Below are 14,936 nucleotides of genomic sequence, written 5' to 3'. Positions count from 1 at the left end.
GGTCAAGATCATATTCAAGTTGATAGCAACGGGAAAGGGATTATAATTCAGGGCAAGAGCTATAACCTACTTGATTTAATCTATGATATGGTTACAAATCGTAAAGGACTATTATCATTTGACGCTCATCTATACAACTTTCTAAATACATTAAACTTCCCCAAAAGCCATATTAGCAATAGTCAAATTCTAAAAAATTAAATGAACATGCACCATCGTCCACACTATTAAAATATGAACATGAAGAAGAAGAAGATTTTAAATCAACCTTGGATAATACTAGCAAACCTAGTGGAAACTTGACAATGGTGATGAGGAGGAGGAGCTCACCATTGATAGCTAGACAAAAGCGAAGACGTATCAAGTCAATGTTACCGTCACCCCTATCGCCAACCACTAGTATACAAAAGGGTAGCGGACGTGACACTACGTGTTTACGTTCAAAATGGTTGAAGTTCTGAAAGGTGTTTATGAAAATATTGGTGAAGCGGGGAGTTTAAGTTCCCACACCACTTTCCAAATTCACTGGGGTTCAAACTAAAAGTGCACAAGACTATCTACAAAATGATTTAAGTCACACTCTGCATAGAACTCATAGACTTCGTGCTAATCATTATCGAAAAACTAAAGCCTTTTTCCCATTGCATATAATGCAAGCAGATCTCTTAATTCTAGATAAGATTCAACGGCATCAAAATTAACCGTGGAAATAAGCTATACGTACATCTAGTGTTTTCAGCCATTTAGTGCATGCCAGCTCATGGCGGTCGAATACATATACGAGAGTTGTTCGGGCTATAGAGAATGTGTATGTACAAGATTCGTTTAAAAAAATACCAATGATTCATGGTAGTGAATCTGTTCATCTCCATGTTGCAAAAGTACTAGTGAAATATAATACACTGCTTTATCATACTCATAGTCCTATAAAGGCTGCATTGGCCGAACGATTGATAAGAACTATTGTAATTGCAATTCAAGATATTGCACATTTAAAAACGCATCGGATTATATTCATGATTTCGATAAAACATGTATCTCAAATCATTATCGTCATCGGCCCCTGTCAGATTAAACCCCAACGGAAGTACATCATACTGATCATGAAGCAATTGATACCTTTTTTCAACAATATTCCAATGAAAAGATTGTCAAGAAGAAGAAAAAATTTAATATTGGTGATACTGTTCGAATTAATAGAACAACTAATGTTTTTTGAAAAGGGGAATTACTTGTGATCCACAGAACTTTTTAAAGTGGCAAAAAGCCTAGACACTAAACCCATAACTTATCGGTTGCGTGATACCAAAGATGAAGAGATTCTCGGCGGGTATTATGAATATAAACTGCAAAAGGTTAAAAATAATGGTGAGCTCTATCAAACTGAAAAGATATTAAATACTCGTACTCAAAGGGGTAAGAAAAAGTTACTTGTACGGTTGCTAGGATACAACTCTGATTTTGATTCTTGGATCGGTGTTGAAGATATTGACAATGCCCAATGATTTCTAAGTAACATTTATGTCCAACGTTTCCGATCCTCTCTACAATGATTTGAACAAGACAAGTGATTTTTGGACGAAACTCTCCCCCGCCATCAAATTTGACGGTGCGTATGAAGTGGCTCTTGTCGATTGTATCCTCAAAAATACCTATGACATCCTGAGAAAGGATCGTGTGTATGAAATAAAAGTTATACCATTCGATTGGTCACTGTCGAGTATGAATGGGTTAAAGCACTTAAATCTAGCGAATATCCACATGTCAAATTGAAATATATTGAATATGATGGTATGACATATTGTTGTCGTACAATCAATAGAAAAATCTCATATCGTAGGAATGGTACATTCCATTTTAATTATTCATTGGAATACGATAGGATTTACATTACCTCACCTGTTGACACTGAAATAATTATTCTCAATGATAATCTAAGAGATGTTCTTGGCTTTAAACAGAATATGATCAATGGGAAAAACGCTGGCACCGTTTACGGGATGGATCAAGTTATTTTTGCTGATTATCCACCTGGTTTTGCTTCGGACCCTTGCATATTTCTCTATGCATCTTTTGCGGAACCATGGAGAGTTGGGAATTCAAATATCACTCTCCTACGTTTTTTTGAACGAAAAATAACCCATCAACTTGTTCGTCACTATAATATAAAGCATCTTCAGTAAGTTCCTGTAAACACTTCGTATTTAGAACTCTGTCAGTTAACATTAAGAAGTGAATTGGGTGATCCTCTAGCAATAACGAAAGGTTTAGCCGTGATTGCATGTCATTTTCGACCCATCGTCGTCGACAGCACCAGCACCTAAAATGAACAATAGAGGAATTCCATTTGTCTGTCCTGATATCAATTGCTATGTTGGTGCTGAGTCCACGTCAAATAGGTCATGGACTGGACTACTACAAGGGGCGTACTACAATGTCTGGCTATGGTCTTGGTAGCTGGTTTGCTAGGCTATTTTGTTCTGCACTACCCCTTGCCAGAAAATATCTTGTACCTGCTGCATCAAATTTTGCTGCCTCAACACTACAGGACTTGGGGTCGGGTAAGAATTTCAAGGAGAGTGCTAAAGAAGATATCAGATTTTTCACAAGAGTCGCTGTTTAACAATTAAAATCTCAGCAAAAGGGGAATGGATTAAAATAGATGTGTGGGCGTCATCCACTCATCGGTATCTACCAGAATGGAAAGAGACAGACATCGACAAGATCTTGGAAGACTGAAGCAACGAAGACCATTAAGAAGAAGAAGAAAAAGAAAAGATTGTAAGATCAAAGAAGGATTTGTTCTATTGAGTTGACTTATCTGCCCCACAAAGAATCGCATCCATCAATCAGCTCCTCATTGAATGTGTTTAATTCTGGGAATATTGATGTCAGAGTCAAGTATGGCTACTATGAACAATTTCACCCCCAGCAACCCCTCTCGGAAAATATACACTCAGATATTTTCCAATGAAGACTATTTCATTGATTTGTCATCAAGATTTATTGATTTAAATGTTGCGGTGAAGAAAAAGTCAGATAATACGGCTCCAACCGCTGCCGAAGGTCTCTCCTAAGAAACTGTATTCTACGCAACTTTTCCAAGTGAATGAACTCAATTATTATTGGGACATTGGTGACTACTAACAATAATTTGTCCAACTATGGAAGCTACATACAATTTATGGTGATGACACCAGAGGCATATAAGGAGTTGAGAGGACAGTCATTGGGATATGAATATCGATCAGGTGTTGATACTGACGGCGAGTTGACGTCTACATTGACCCAGTATCATTTAGTTGGAAAATTAAATCATGAGATATTCAATATATCCCAATGGTTACCCCCCAATGTCAAGATTGACATAAAGCTGCATCGGGCTCTATCAAATTTCCTTTTCAGAAAAACCCTTCCTGCTACACCCTATGCAAATGCCATTATCACATCGACAATTTTTCATGTCCAAAAACAACAGGTTATGAGCTATGTTTCATTGGCAGTGGAAAAGCTAAGAGCCAATTGAAACAACATTAAACTTCTTGTCCCCCATACGATCACCAATCAATGTCACATTAACCGGCTCTCGTAGCTATACCGATTCATCATTTATCAATGGAGAAATCCCATCAAAATTGACTTTGGCCTTTGTGAAGAGGGGCAGTGCCGTTGGATCCTGGAATGAATCACCCATGATTTTATTTTTTTTGGTCTATCTAGCCTTGTGTGCAAAGTGAATGGTATTCCACTGTACACTCTATCATTTGACCAAAATCCTATAGAACTCTGTACGAGTTTACCAAGCAATCCTTAGATCATAACTCCCAACTATTTGAAAATGGAATAACAGATTCAATGCTTTCAAAAAATCATGGCGTAATTGTTTTGGACTTGTTGGGGACCCAGTATATGAGCATAGTATGAACAGGGAATGAACGTTTAGAGTGCATATTTGCCGATGCCTTGACTGACAGTATCATGCTAATATCCCTGAGTCAATCTGGAACCTATTGGAAATCCACACCCGACTACAGTGTTCTACTTGACCTAGCACTATGAACACAAACCAAATAACCAACGTATTTAACATGGATCCATACATGTCCCAGTACAAGTCCTATTGTATACCATCGGACTTCATTGAGAACATTCCAAGTCTTAACAATACCCTAATCATTGTTAATAGCAGTCCATCGACTTTGAAGACCGGCCATTGGCTATGCATCTTTCAAACAGCGAAGAATATTGAATTTTTTGATCCTCTTGGCCTATTGTATAAATTCTACACTCCATACATCAGCAACTTTATTGAAAGCAGTGGGAAAACCATTATTCAAAATCAACGAAGAGTACAGGATTTAACGACTAAGACATGTGGCTTTCATGCACTACTCTTTTTCATATTCAGATGTTGTGGCTATACCTACAAGCAGTTTCTCGACATTTACGTTGACTTACCTCGATTGAACGACTTTCTAGTGGAAAATATACTTACAACCGTGTTTAATATTGATTTTAGTCCCCTACGAATAAAATGTTCTAAAAATATATGTAAAATTGTTTATTAATAAATGGAAAATGCATATACATGATAAAAACGACTTTTCTACTCTTTAGATTTCTTCTTCTACTAAGTATAGGTATTGGTCGAGAACAACTAATGCGGGTAGATTATCTGAATTTACAGTAGACTGATCATGTTGTGCCGCAATGTGAGGGTCGCATTTTCTACAGTAGAGTGTAACTTCACTCTTGTCATATCTCTTTGGATAGTCAATGATACTATTCTCATTCATTTTATCGAATTCACATGTTTCAATTTCTCTCTCTGAAGTAATGTCACAAAAAGTGTCCTCAAGTGGCGAATCACATTCCGTCACAGCCAAATAAAAATTAGTGGGTTTATAATAATAGTAGCCATTGTCCTCACAACGGTGAAGTAGAAACCAAATTCTTTTGTTGCTCTAGCACTTGAATCGCTGACCCGGCTCCTCCTCCCAGAACAATCTAAAACCACGACGATACCAATCTCTTAGCAATAAACTAAAATCACGCTTAGGATTCTTTCCAATCATACGAGGATATGTATTCTCCCACTGATTGCATTTATCATAGTGGCAATTAGAGCATAGGTGCCCTCTAGGATGAGTCTCGCACCCCTTCAAGACAGGAATTACAACCTTTAATTTGTACAGCATATCCTCTATGCAATTTACACGGTTTGCATAATCTGCACTTTTCATTATACTCATCAATCATTGTGCAATTCTCACGTGATGACCAGCTGCCCAGTGTGTACAAGCATAGTGGACATGTATGGAACATTTTTTCATCTGTTGACACTCTCACTGCCACAATGAAACTGAGCTACCAACAACAAAAAATTGAGTGGGATAGAGAGAGAGAGAGAGAGAGAGAGAGAGGAGTAAATCATCCTTGAACACCATCTTTCTCATGAGAAAAAAATTCCAAAATTTCTAAACTAGTGTTTAAAAGCATATCCACAATATCATTTGCCATGTCGTGATTAATATGTCAATAAATTGTGTAAATGCATTTGGACCACGACGTAAAAGCTTCATTCAATAGTCTAATGATGGAGAATCAGTTTTCATTATATCGACAAGCATTCCCTGAGAAAATATCTTCCTTTGAATAGACAGCTCTAGAAAATCATCATCAAGAATCAAACGTTTTTCCATAAACACAGGATTCCCCATGATTCGCTCTTTCTCAAATATATCCATTTTTTAGAGTCCTAACACTCTCACAACCAACTTCAGACTAACCAGAATTTTTTTCTACTCTAAAAATAAACGCTAGCCTACTATAGAAAGAAAAATATATTTGATTTAGAAACAATTTTATTGATCATAATTACAATAATGATAATCACTGATTCAATTTATTTTCATCAATAGATTTCACTAATGCATCTAATGCTGCCTGAAGTCTATTTATATGCACAATATTCAGTTTCTCAGCAAAACATAATTTCTCTTCGAATATAAATTTGCTTAATGATGACACATATCTAGCAAGCATATCATCCAATTCATGGCACGGCCTACAGCCTCCTGTTATTTCCACAGCCGCGTTTTGTACTCGTATATCTTTGCTGCTAGCGGCTCCACCATCAACCTCAAATAGTGTAAATGCTCCACTCATATTCTCTACTAGTATCGTCTTAAATAAACTATTCTCTCTGAATTTAATTTTCTTACTAATATGAATTGCAATGAAAATCACTCCTTATATTTGACTACAATTACCAATAAACGTATAATATGTAGAATAGCCTCAGCTCTCTCTCATTAGCCCTAAAAAATGGGTGCTGCCTCAAAAACCAGTCTGCTTGTGTTATATAATCTCAATTATACTCACAAAACGTGTTTGTTCACTTTATAGGTATATAATATAAAAGGTTTGGTCGCTTTTTGCAATGTGCATGTCAAGCTGCACTGTATATTCTTGTGTAATTCCATGTGCAATTGAAACCTGGTCGCATTATACCATCTATCGTGAAACCTGGTCGCTTTATACCATCTATCGTCAAATATATAGATAGATTACTACTAGGGTACTAGACGTTGCAACGTTCTTAAGTATCTACAATGGTTTAAAAAATTCGATCACTCCACAAATGATTACCAAAAATATGCACAAATATAACAAATGTAACATATTATAACACTTTTTTCAAAGCTTTGAAGAAAAGCAAAAAGGCTAAATACCCCTAACTACGCTTAAAAGCTATTTTAAAAAGAAACTCTTTGGAGATTTCCATGGAAATGACCATAGCAGAAGCTTTCAGCCTGGGTGGGGATCAAAGAGGAGTCTTTGAGTATTTTGACCACATGTGACTTATTGTTGCGACTTTCTTAAATTTGGTAATTTTTGTGAGAATTTGGAAATCAAAGTTTAAACTCAATAACTGATACTAAGTGCCCTAACATTTTGCTTGGATTAAAAGTGACGAACTAGTATGAAAATCCCAACATCTTCCTGGAGCTACTTCAGTGTCTGCATATTATTTCATTTAATTACAGTTAAAACGGATGAGCTTTTCATTTTTTACGAAAGAAAATAGCTGGCACTTCAATTTTTTTCCTACCGAATACACCATCGAGTATTCTTTGTTCCTATGTAACCGAAATATTCTCATGTGAAGTGTTAATCAAGAATTTTTAAATTTGGTAAACTTATTCCTTTTAGATGCCCTTTATAACTTGACTGATATTAGGTATTTATCAGTTTATAATTTGAAATGAATCCCCGAAAGAAAAATGAATAACATCCAAAAGAGCGGCCAAAAGCAATAAAAAGCAGTTCTTCAACCTTTGCTTACATGACATTTATTCTATAAGGAAGCCAAAAAACACTTCAGAAAGTATTTTTTTTTAAATTGTTATTAAAAACCAGTTTTCAATACAAGAACGCTGCTTAGGAATCTAGAAGACCAAAAAAAACAATCAATATAAAGGTCATCCATTTCAACCGTTTTATAGGTGACAAAACAGGTATTGGCAAAAGACATTATGAAAAAATTAAGCTTCTAAGTTCAAAGTTATATTCAAAGTTTTTACCCGGATAACTGACGAATTTTGTGATACGGTATTTGAAGTTTTGTATGCAGTAATGCTCGATTAAAAAAACTACTAATTTTGATAATTATTTATGTTAAGAATACATAGCTAATAGATACTTCAACTACTCGTATTATGCAATGGTTCTGAAACGCCACAGCCATTTCGTTTCTACCAGATTTCTACTTCTCTTGATGAATAACGAAGAAGACCAGTTTCCAGCCAGTGACTTATGAATTTTTGAGCGCATGAATAGGCTCGAATCTGTTGTAAATTTAAGCTGTGATTTGAGAAAGACTGATGAAAACATTAATGTTTGCGGTCAACATTGATCGCGCCGGCGGCGCGCCGCCGACATCTTACCGGCGGCGCGGTTTGGCGAGCTATTTTTGGCCCTGCCGCCGCCGGTCTTCCCTCATCGGCACGGCACCGGGGTCTACTTGCAACTACAAAATTTTGTTTTCTAATCAGAAGAAACGCTGCTGAGTCTGCTTTATTGTTAAAAACAGCTCCCAAGAAGGATGACATGGGTCAAATTAATATATGTACACGAGTGGTTTGCTCATTTCGAAAAAGGCCCCATGTCGATTAACACCCTAGTTCGAGAATTTCGATTAAAACCTCGTTATGGACGCAGTGGCGGATCCAGAATTTTGTTTTTTAGGGGGAGGGGGCAAAATAGGTTGATTCGACAAACTTACGTCAGGATCAAGTTTAACTAACGCAAACTTGCGCTTATTAGGTAAATTAAACTACTTTAGACTATGTTCGGGGGCGCGCGCCCCCACGCCCCCCCTGGATCCGCCACTGTCCGGACGTTTACCAACTGCTCGGCATGGTGAAACTGTCTAGAAAAACTCCAGAGCCTATGCTTATAGACTACCAACAAAAAAATGCGTATATCAACTGTCACAGATTTTTAGGATACGTTGGAGCTCGGTTCTGCGAATTTTAACTAAAGATTTGAGCATGATAAGGTTTGCCACTAAGTTTTTCCGCGTGTTCTGACTGACGATCAAAAGAAATGTCGATCTGAAATAGCACGTTGAAACTGCTTCAGAGTTTATTTCTAGGTCATTACAGGTGATGAGACATAGTGCTATGGGTACGACTCAGAAACAAAGCAACAGTCCAGTCAATGGAAGAGATCATCATCAGCATGTCCAAAAAAAATTCGTCAAGTCAAATCGAAAATGGAAAAAATATTAATTCGCTTTCTTGATGCCAAAATTGTAGGGGAACCAAATTTTTAGGAGACATAAATACTATAAACAATGAAGAGAAAATGTCACAAATAATGGTGGTTTCGCCACATATCAAGTTCCCTAAAAGACTAGAGTGCCGTCTGCACTTTACTGAATGGATTAATATTCCAGTTGGAGGACCTATTAAACCCTTTCTAGAAGGTGTTGACACAAAGCTTTAATAGAATAACTACATCGGTCAAACAGTTCCAGATGAGCGGGCAGGAGTTGACCAGTTTTTTTTTGTTTTTTTTTAATTATTATTATTAATCTTCACAAGCCGTTCTCTCCTCAAGATATTTAGAGCGACGAATAAGCATACGGGTTTTTCTTCACTGAAATATAAGGATAAAAATATAAAAAAATTGAAGCCTATTTTAAATATAGAGCATGCGCTGAATATGTTCAAAGAATTCCATGGTTGCAGCGAAGAACATATTGTACTGTAACAATTAAAGCTGGAGGTTTTTGTATAAATTTAGTAAAGAGTAGGAACATATTTGAGAGCAAACATAAATCCTTCAAATACACTTCCGTTGCTAACACTTTGATTGGCATTAACCAATATAAATCTTTTATGAAAAGTCTGATTGGCTCAAATTAGCTCTAGTTAAATCTCAATATTAACAAAATATCATTGTAAATGGGCCTTTACGAACATTTAAACGTGGCTAAGTCGAATGAAAATTCAACAAAGTCAAGCTTAAGAAGCAAAAATTATTTAAGTATTCACAAATAGAAAAATTTTGTATAAGGTTATGCCTTATTTCAACAGGCAGGAGGCACAACCCCCCAGGATTAATCAACTGATTGGCTTATAAAGCTTGCTTTCGTTGAAAATCTTAACAATTCACTAGTAAGTTTTATCATCTTTGTTTCATCGGCTTTAGGCAAGGGCCTTTTCCAAAAATATTTCAGAGGAAATCTGTGAAATTTTATATGTATATTTCAAACATGATATTTTTTTTTTATTATGTCACAGAGTGCCCTCTGAAAGAGGCGTGTGTACAATGCGCATTTAGTCTTTCCGTAAGATCAATTAATATCGAAAGTTTGTCTAGTCCAATGTGGTTTTAAAACAGTCAACTTGTAAGACCTTAACCTATTGAAGACACCAGGGACGGACCAGGAATTTGTTGGAAGGGGAGTGACAAGACTTCGAAAACGATGGATAAATTGTGTGAAATACAAATAATCACAGGAAAAGAGGAAAATTTCAGGAGTGAAAGGGGGAATTGAGTCCGTACAAAACCCCTCCATTCCCCAGTACCTGTTAACGTATTCGGTGGACAATATGTATAGTCTTGGTTACCTTTTGAAAAACGAAAACATCAAAAGTACAAAAAAAAGTATAGGCTATACCTTTTTAGAGAAAAAAAATCAAAGAAAAATGCTAGTAGAACAAGCAAATAAACCAATTAAAGTGAGTATGGTACTTTTAAAATACATGCTCAAAAATAAAATGATGGAACGTGGTCATTGCATATATACCTTCCATGTTAAGACTTTAACGATTTAGCTAGGAAATCTGAAAATTGTGCCAATTTATAGTCCTCTAAAATACAAAATCTCTTCAAAATAATCTACTACTGCTATTGCTACTGTAAATTGTTCCCAGCACTAAGCCCCCTGAGGCCCTAACACCGGGGAACACTTGCCCTTCATCTCACCCTGTTAAAAACTTATGCTTAGAATATTTTATGTTTTTCTTTAAATCTAGGAGAAAATTTGTACTGTTCTGTCATATTCATTCGGAATAAGTCAATTGTTTTTGTTTTATACTAATATTCACTGGCACAAATTTAGAATCTTCTTATATATATATATATATATATATATATATATATATATATATATATATATATATATATATATATATATATATATATATATATATATATATATATATATATATATATATATATATATATATATATATATTGTTCATATTAATATACTAATACAGTAAATCATTAACATACTCACGACCAACAGAGAAAGTGCAAGAATTAATTTCCGGTTCTCCTAAAAAGTTAACAATTTTTTTACAGAGGAAGCGTGCAAGTATCAACCACGATAGCTGAAAACAAAAGAAAAAACAAAACAAAGATAATCCATAGGTCTCAGCCAACAAAACAGAAGCTGCAAAAGATAAATTAGGAAAAATTAAAAGCTAATTCGGACCTGTTACCTTAACCGGTTTTCGAACTCTCCACTTTCAACATCTTTATGGTCCAAATCAAAAACACGAGTGAATGTGCCCATTGATTTTTCATGTAACAACAATACCTAAAAAAAATATTAATGATAGCCATAAGACAAACAGCTATGACGAAAATACGACTATGGTAACTTAAAAGGAGTTGTATTGCATGCAAAACTATATCCAGGGGGTGTAAGGGGTTTGAACCCTTACCCTCCCCCCGAAATGTTTGTTCGACTCGTAAAAACATAACTAAATACGCCTAAACATTTTTTTATCCATTTTTAAAGCTTTATTTTTGTGTAACCAAACCCCCCCCCCCCAGAATAAATTCTGGATTAGGCCCTGGTTGCATGATATATTCAAGCTATGTAGTTTTTTTTTCCATAAATAATGGTTTGTAGAAAGACTTAAAAAATATTTTTCATTTTTACCACTCTCCTGTAAGCTTTGTGATGTCCAGCATATCGACTTATCCTCATGCAGTACTGGTTGATATTTCAACTAGAGTTAATAGATGCTACGTACAGCTCCTTCAGTATGCCATACTGTCCCTGCTTGAGGACAATGTAGGACTGACCATTAACAGTATGAATACCAACATCCTAACACCTGACACCGACTTCGACAAGCTAGCAGAAACGTGCAAGAACCCAAAAAAGACGAAAGTTATGCGCGCCAAAAATGAGCCAAACCTATCCCCTCTTCATGTGGTAATGATAAAGAAATCGAATATGTGAATATGTGACTGAGATCATGCACCTAGGGAGTTCATTATCGATCAGACAACAGTTGTTCCAATGAAATAAAGTGAAGACTCCTCCTGAGAAATGCAAGTTTCAACAGGCTACTTTTCCTCTTTAAAATTTAGAGACTTTCGATGCAACTGAAAATATCAATCTTTGATTCGTTAATCATTTGCTGTTGACATGCACGCCTGCATCACCTGGACGCTAAAGATTCAGGAAGAACGGGAGTTTCGGCCGTCAAGACAAAATGTCTCCACCGTATACCTAGAATAACCAAGACATAGAGTCTCGAACTGCGACTACAGTGACTAAGGTGGCTGGGTTAAATACATCGAATGGAAAAATCGCATCTGCCAAAAGCTGTCTTCGAAGGCAAAAGTGCACAGAGGTCATAATCCTGGAAAACCTAAGAAGAAATGGAATAATAGCTTCAGAAGCAAGCCCTTCTAAAACAAGCAGATACCGGACATCATATAGGAAGCTAGTAGAAACGGAGGTGCTACTCGTGTCACGCACCCCTGCTGCCACCTACAACTTTTTTAACACCAAATTTGGGCATAGAGTCCCTAGGGAGAACACGTGGTTAATTAAAGCGATTGGGAATTTGGAACAACTGTGCTGTCAGTCATTAATCAAATTGTTTCCGGGCAAAGTTTAATAATGTCTGACAGGTACTGTCAATCATTAATGAAATTGTTTCCAGGCGAAGTTTAATAATGTCTGACAGGTGATGTCAAGATTGATTGATATGTCACGAAATGGGAATTAATTTGTTGTTTCTAAGGGGAATTATTGATTCAAGAAAGGGGAATTAATTTGTTGTTTCTAAGGGGAAGGTGGGGAAAAGATATATTGACTGCTTAATCGAAAGGAGAGAATTCCCGAGAAATTGATTACATAATCGGTAGAACCATATCAGAAAGTCATGACGGGAATTCATTTATGGGCATAGAATGACGTAATCAACTAAGACAAATGGATTTCTGAGAAATTGATTACATAACCGGTAGAACCCTATCAGAAGGTCATGACGGGAATTCATTTATGGGCATAGAATGACGTAATCGACTAAGACAATTTGATTTCTGATAAATTGATTACATAATCGGTAGAACCCTATCGGGAGGTCATGACGAGAATCCATTTATGTGCATAGAATGACGTAATCAACTAGGACAAATGGATTTCTGAGAAATTGATTACATAATCGGTAGAACCCTATCAGAAGGTCATGACGGGAATTCATGTATGGGCATAGAATGACGTAATCGACTAAGACAAGCAAGTTACTTTCTTAATGTCCCTCCTAAACCCATTTTCCAACTTGAAGTACTTATCTTTTTCACTCACAACTATACTTTACAGCTTTTTGGATACCTCAACACCAATAAATACTTTTCAAAGACCATTTCAGAACAAGTTACTTTCTTAATGACCCTCCTAAACCCTTTTTCCAACTTGAAATACTTATCTTTTTCACCCACAACTATACTTTACAGCTTTTTGATTGTCCCAACACCAAGAAATACTTTTCAAAGACCATTTCAGAGCAAGTTACATTCTTAATGTCCCTCCTAAACCCATTTTGCAACTTGAAGTACTTATCTTTTTCACCCACAACTATACTTTACAGCTTTTTGGTTACCTCAACACCAAGAAATACCTTTCAAAGACCATATCAGAGCAAGTTACTTTCTTATTGTCCCTCCTAAACCCATTTTGCAACTTGAAGTACTTATCTTTTTCCCCCACAACTATACTTTACAGCTTTTTGAATGTCCCAACACCAAGAAATACTTTTCAAAGACCATTTCAGAGAAAGTTACTTTCTTAATGTTCATCCTAAACCCATTTTGCAACTTGAAGTACTTATCTTTTTCACCCACAACTATACTTTACAGCTTTTTGGATACCTCAACACCAAGAAATACTTTTCAAAGACCATTTCAGAGCAAGTTACTTTCTTAATGTTCATCCTAAACCCATTTTGAAACTTGAAGTACTTATCCTTTTCACCCACAACTGTACTTTACAGCTTTTGGATACCTCAACACCAAGAAATACTCTTCAAAGACCATTTCAGAGCAAGTTACTTTCTTAATGTCCCTCCTAAACCCATTTTCCAACTTGAAGTAATTATCTTTTTCAACCACAACTAGAGTTTATATCTTTTTGATTCTCACAACACCAAGAAATAAATTTCAAAGACCATTTCAGAGCACGTTACTTTATTAATGTACCTACTGAACCCATTTTCCAACTTGAAGTACTTATCTTTTTCACCCACAAATATACTTTACAGCCTCTTTGATACTTCAACACCAAGAATTTTTATTCAAATACCATTTCAGAGAAAGTTCCTTTATGAATGTGTCACCTAAACCCATTTTACAACGTGAAGTGCTTATCTTTTTCCCCTAAAACTATAATGTACAGCTTTTTGGATACCTCAACACCAAGAAATACTTTTCAAATGGCATTTCAGAGCAAGTTACTTTCTTAATGTCCCTCCTAAACCCATTTTCCAACTTGAAGTACTTATCTTTTTCATCCACAACTATACTTTACAGCTTTTTGGTTACCTCAACACCAAGAAATACCTTTCAAAGACCATTTCAGAGCAAGTTACTTTCTTAATGTCCCTCCTACACCCATTTTCCAACTTGAAGTACTTATCTTTTTCACCCACAACTATACTTTACAGCATTTTGAGTTTCCCAACACCAAGAAATACTTTTCAAAGACCATTTCAGAGCAAGTTACTTTCTTAATGTCCCTCCTAAACCCATTTTCCAACTTGAAGTACTTATTTTTTTCACCCACAACTATACTTTACATCTGTTTGGATACCTCAACACCAAGAAATACCTTTCAAATACCATTTCAGAGCAAGTTACTTTCTTAATTTCCCTCTTAAACCCATTTTCCAACTTGAAGTACTTATCTTTTTCATCCACAACTATACTTTACAGCTTTTTGGATACCTCAACACCAAGAAATACTTTTCATAGACCATGTCAGAGCAAGTTACTTTCTTAATGTCCCTCCTAAACCCTTTTTCCAACTTGAAGTACTTATCTTTTTCATACGCAACTATACTTTACAGCTTTTTGGATACCTCAACACCAAGAAATACTTTTCAAAGACCATTTCA

The 14,936-nt window shown here is 35.9% G+C and overlaps 1 protein-coding gene across 1 annotated transcript in view; it reads right to left on the bottom strand.

Moving 5' to 3' along the window:
* LOC148945341 (dual 3',5'-cyclic-AMP and -GMP phosphodiesterase 11-like) overlaps nt 1–14,936 on the bottom strand; it is a 256,119-nt gene that overhangs the window by 48,226 nt on the left and 192,957 nt on the right. Inside the window, exon 10 of the mRNA XM_089099013.1 lies at nt 11,022–11,119. Within this exon, the coding sequence (XP_088955139.1) occupies nt 11,022–11,119 (98 nt within the window). The remainder of the gene's footprint in view (nt 1–11,021; nt 11,120–14,936) is intronic.

The sequence above is a fragment of the Artemia sp. Qi Xiang Cuo genome, chromosome 13, assembly GCF_049724085.1.
Source record: "Artemia sp. Qi Xiang Cuo chromosome 13, ASM4972408v1, whole genome shotgun sequence".
Classification (NCBI taxonomy): Eukaryota; Metazoa; Arthropoda; class Branchiopoda; order Anostraca; family Artemiidae; genus Artemia; species Artemia sp. Qi Xiang Cuo.
The sequence above is the reverse complement of the archived record's forward strand: the minus strand, read 5'-3'. Positions and strand labels throughout refer to the sequence as shown.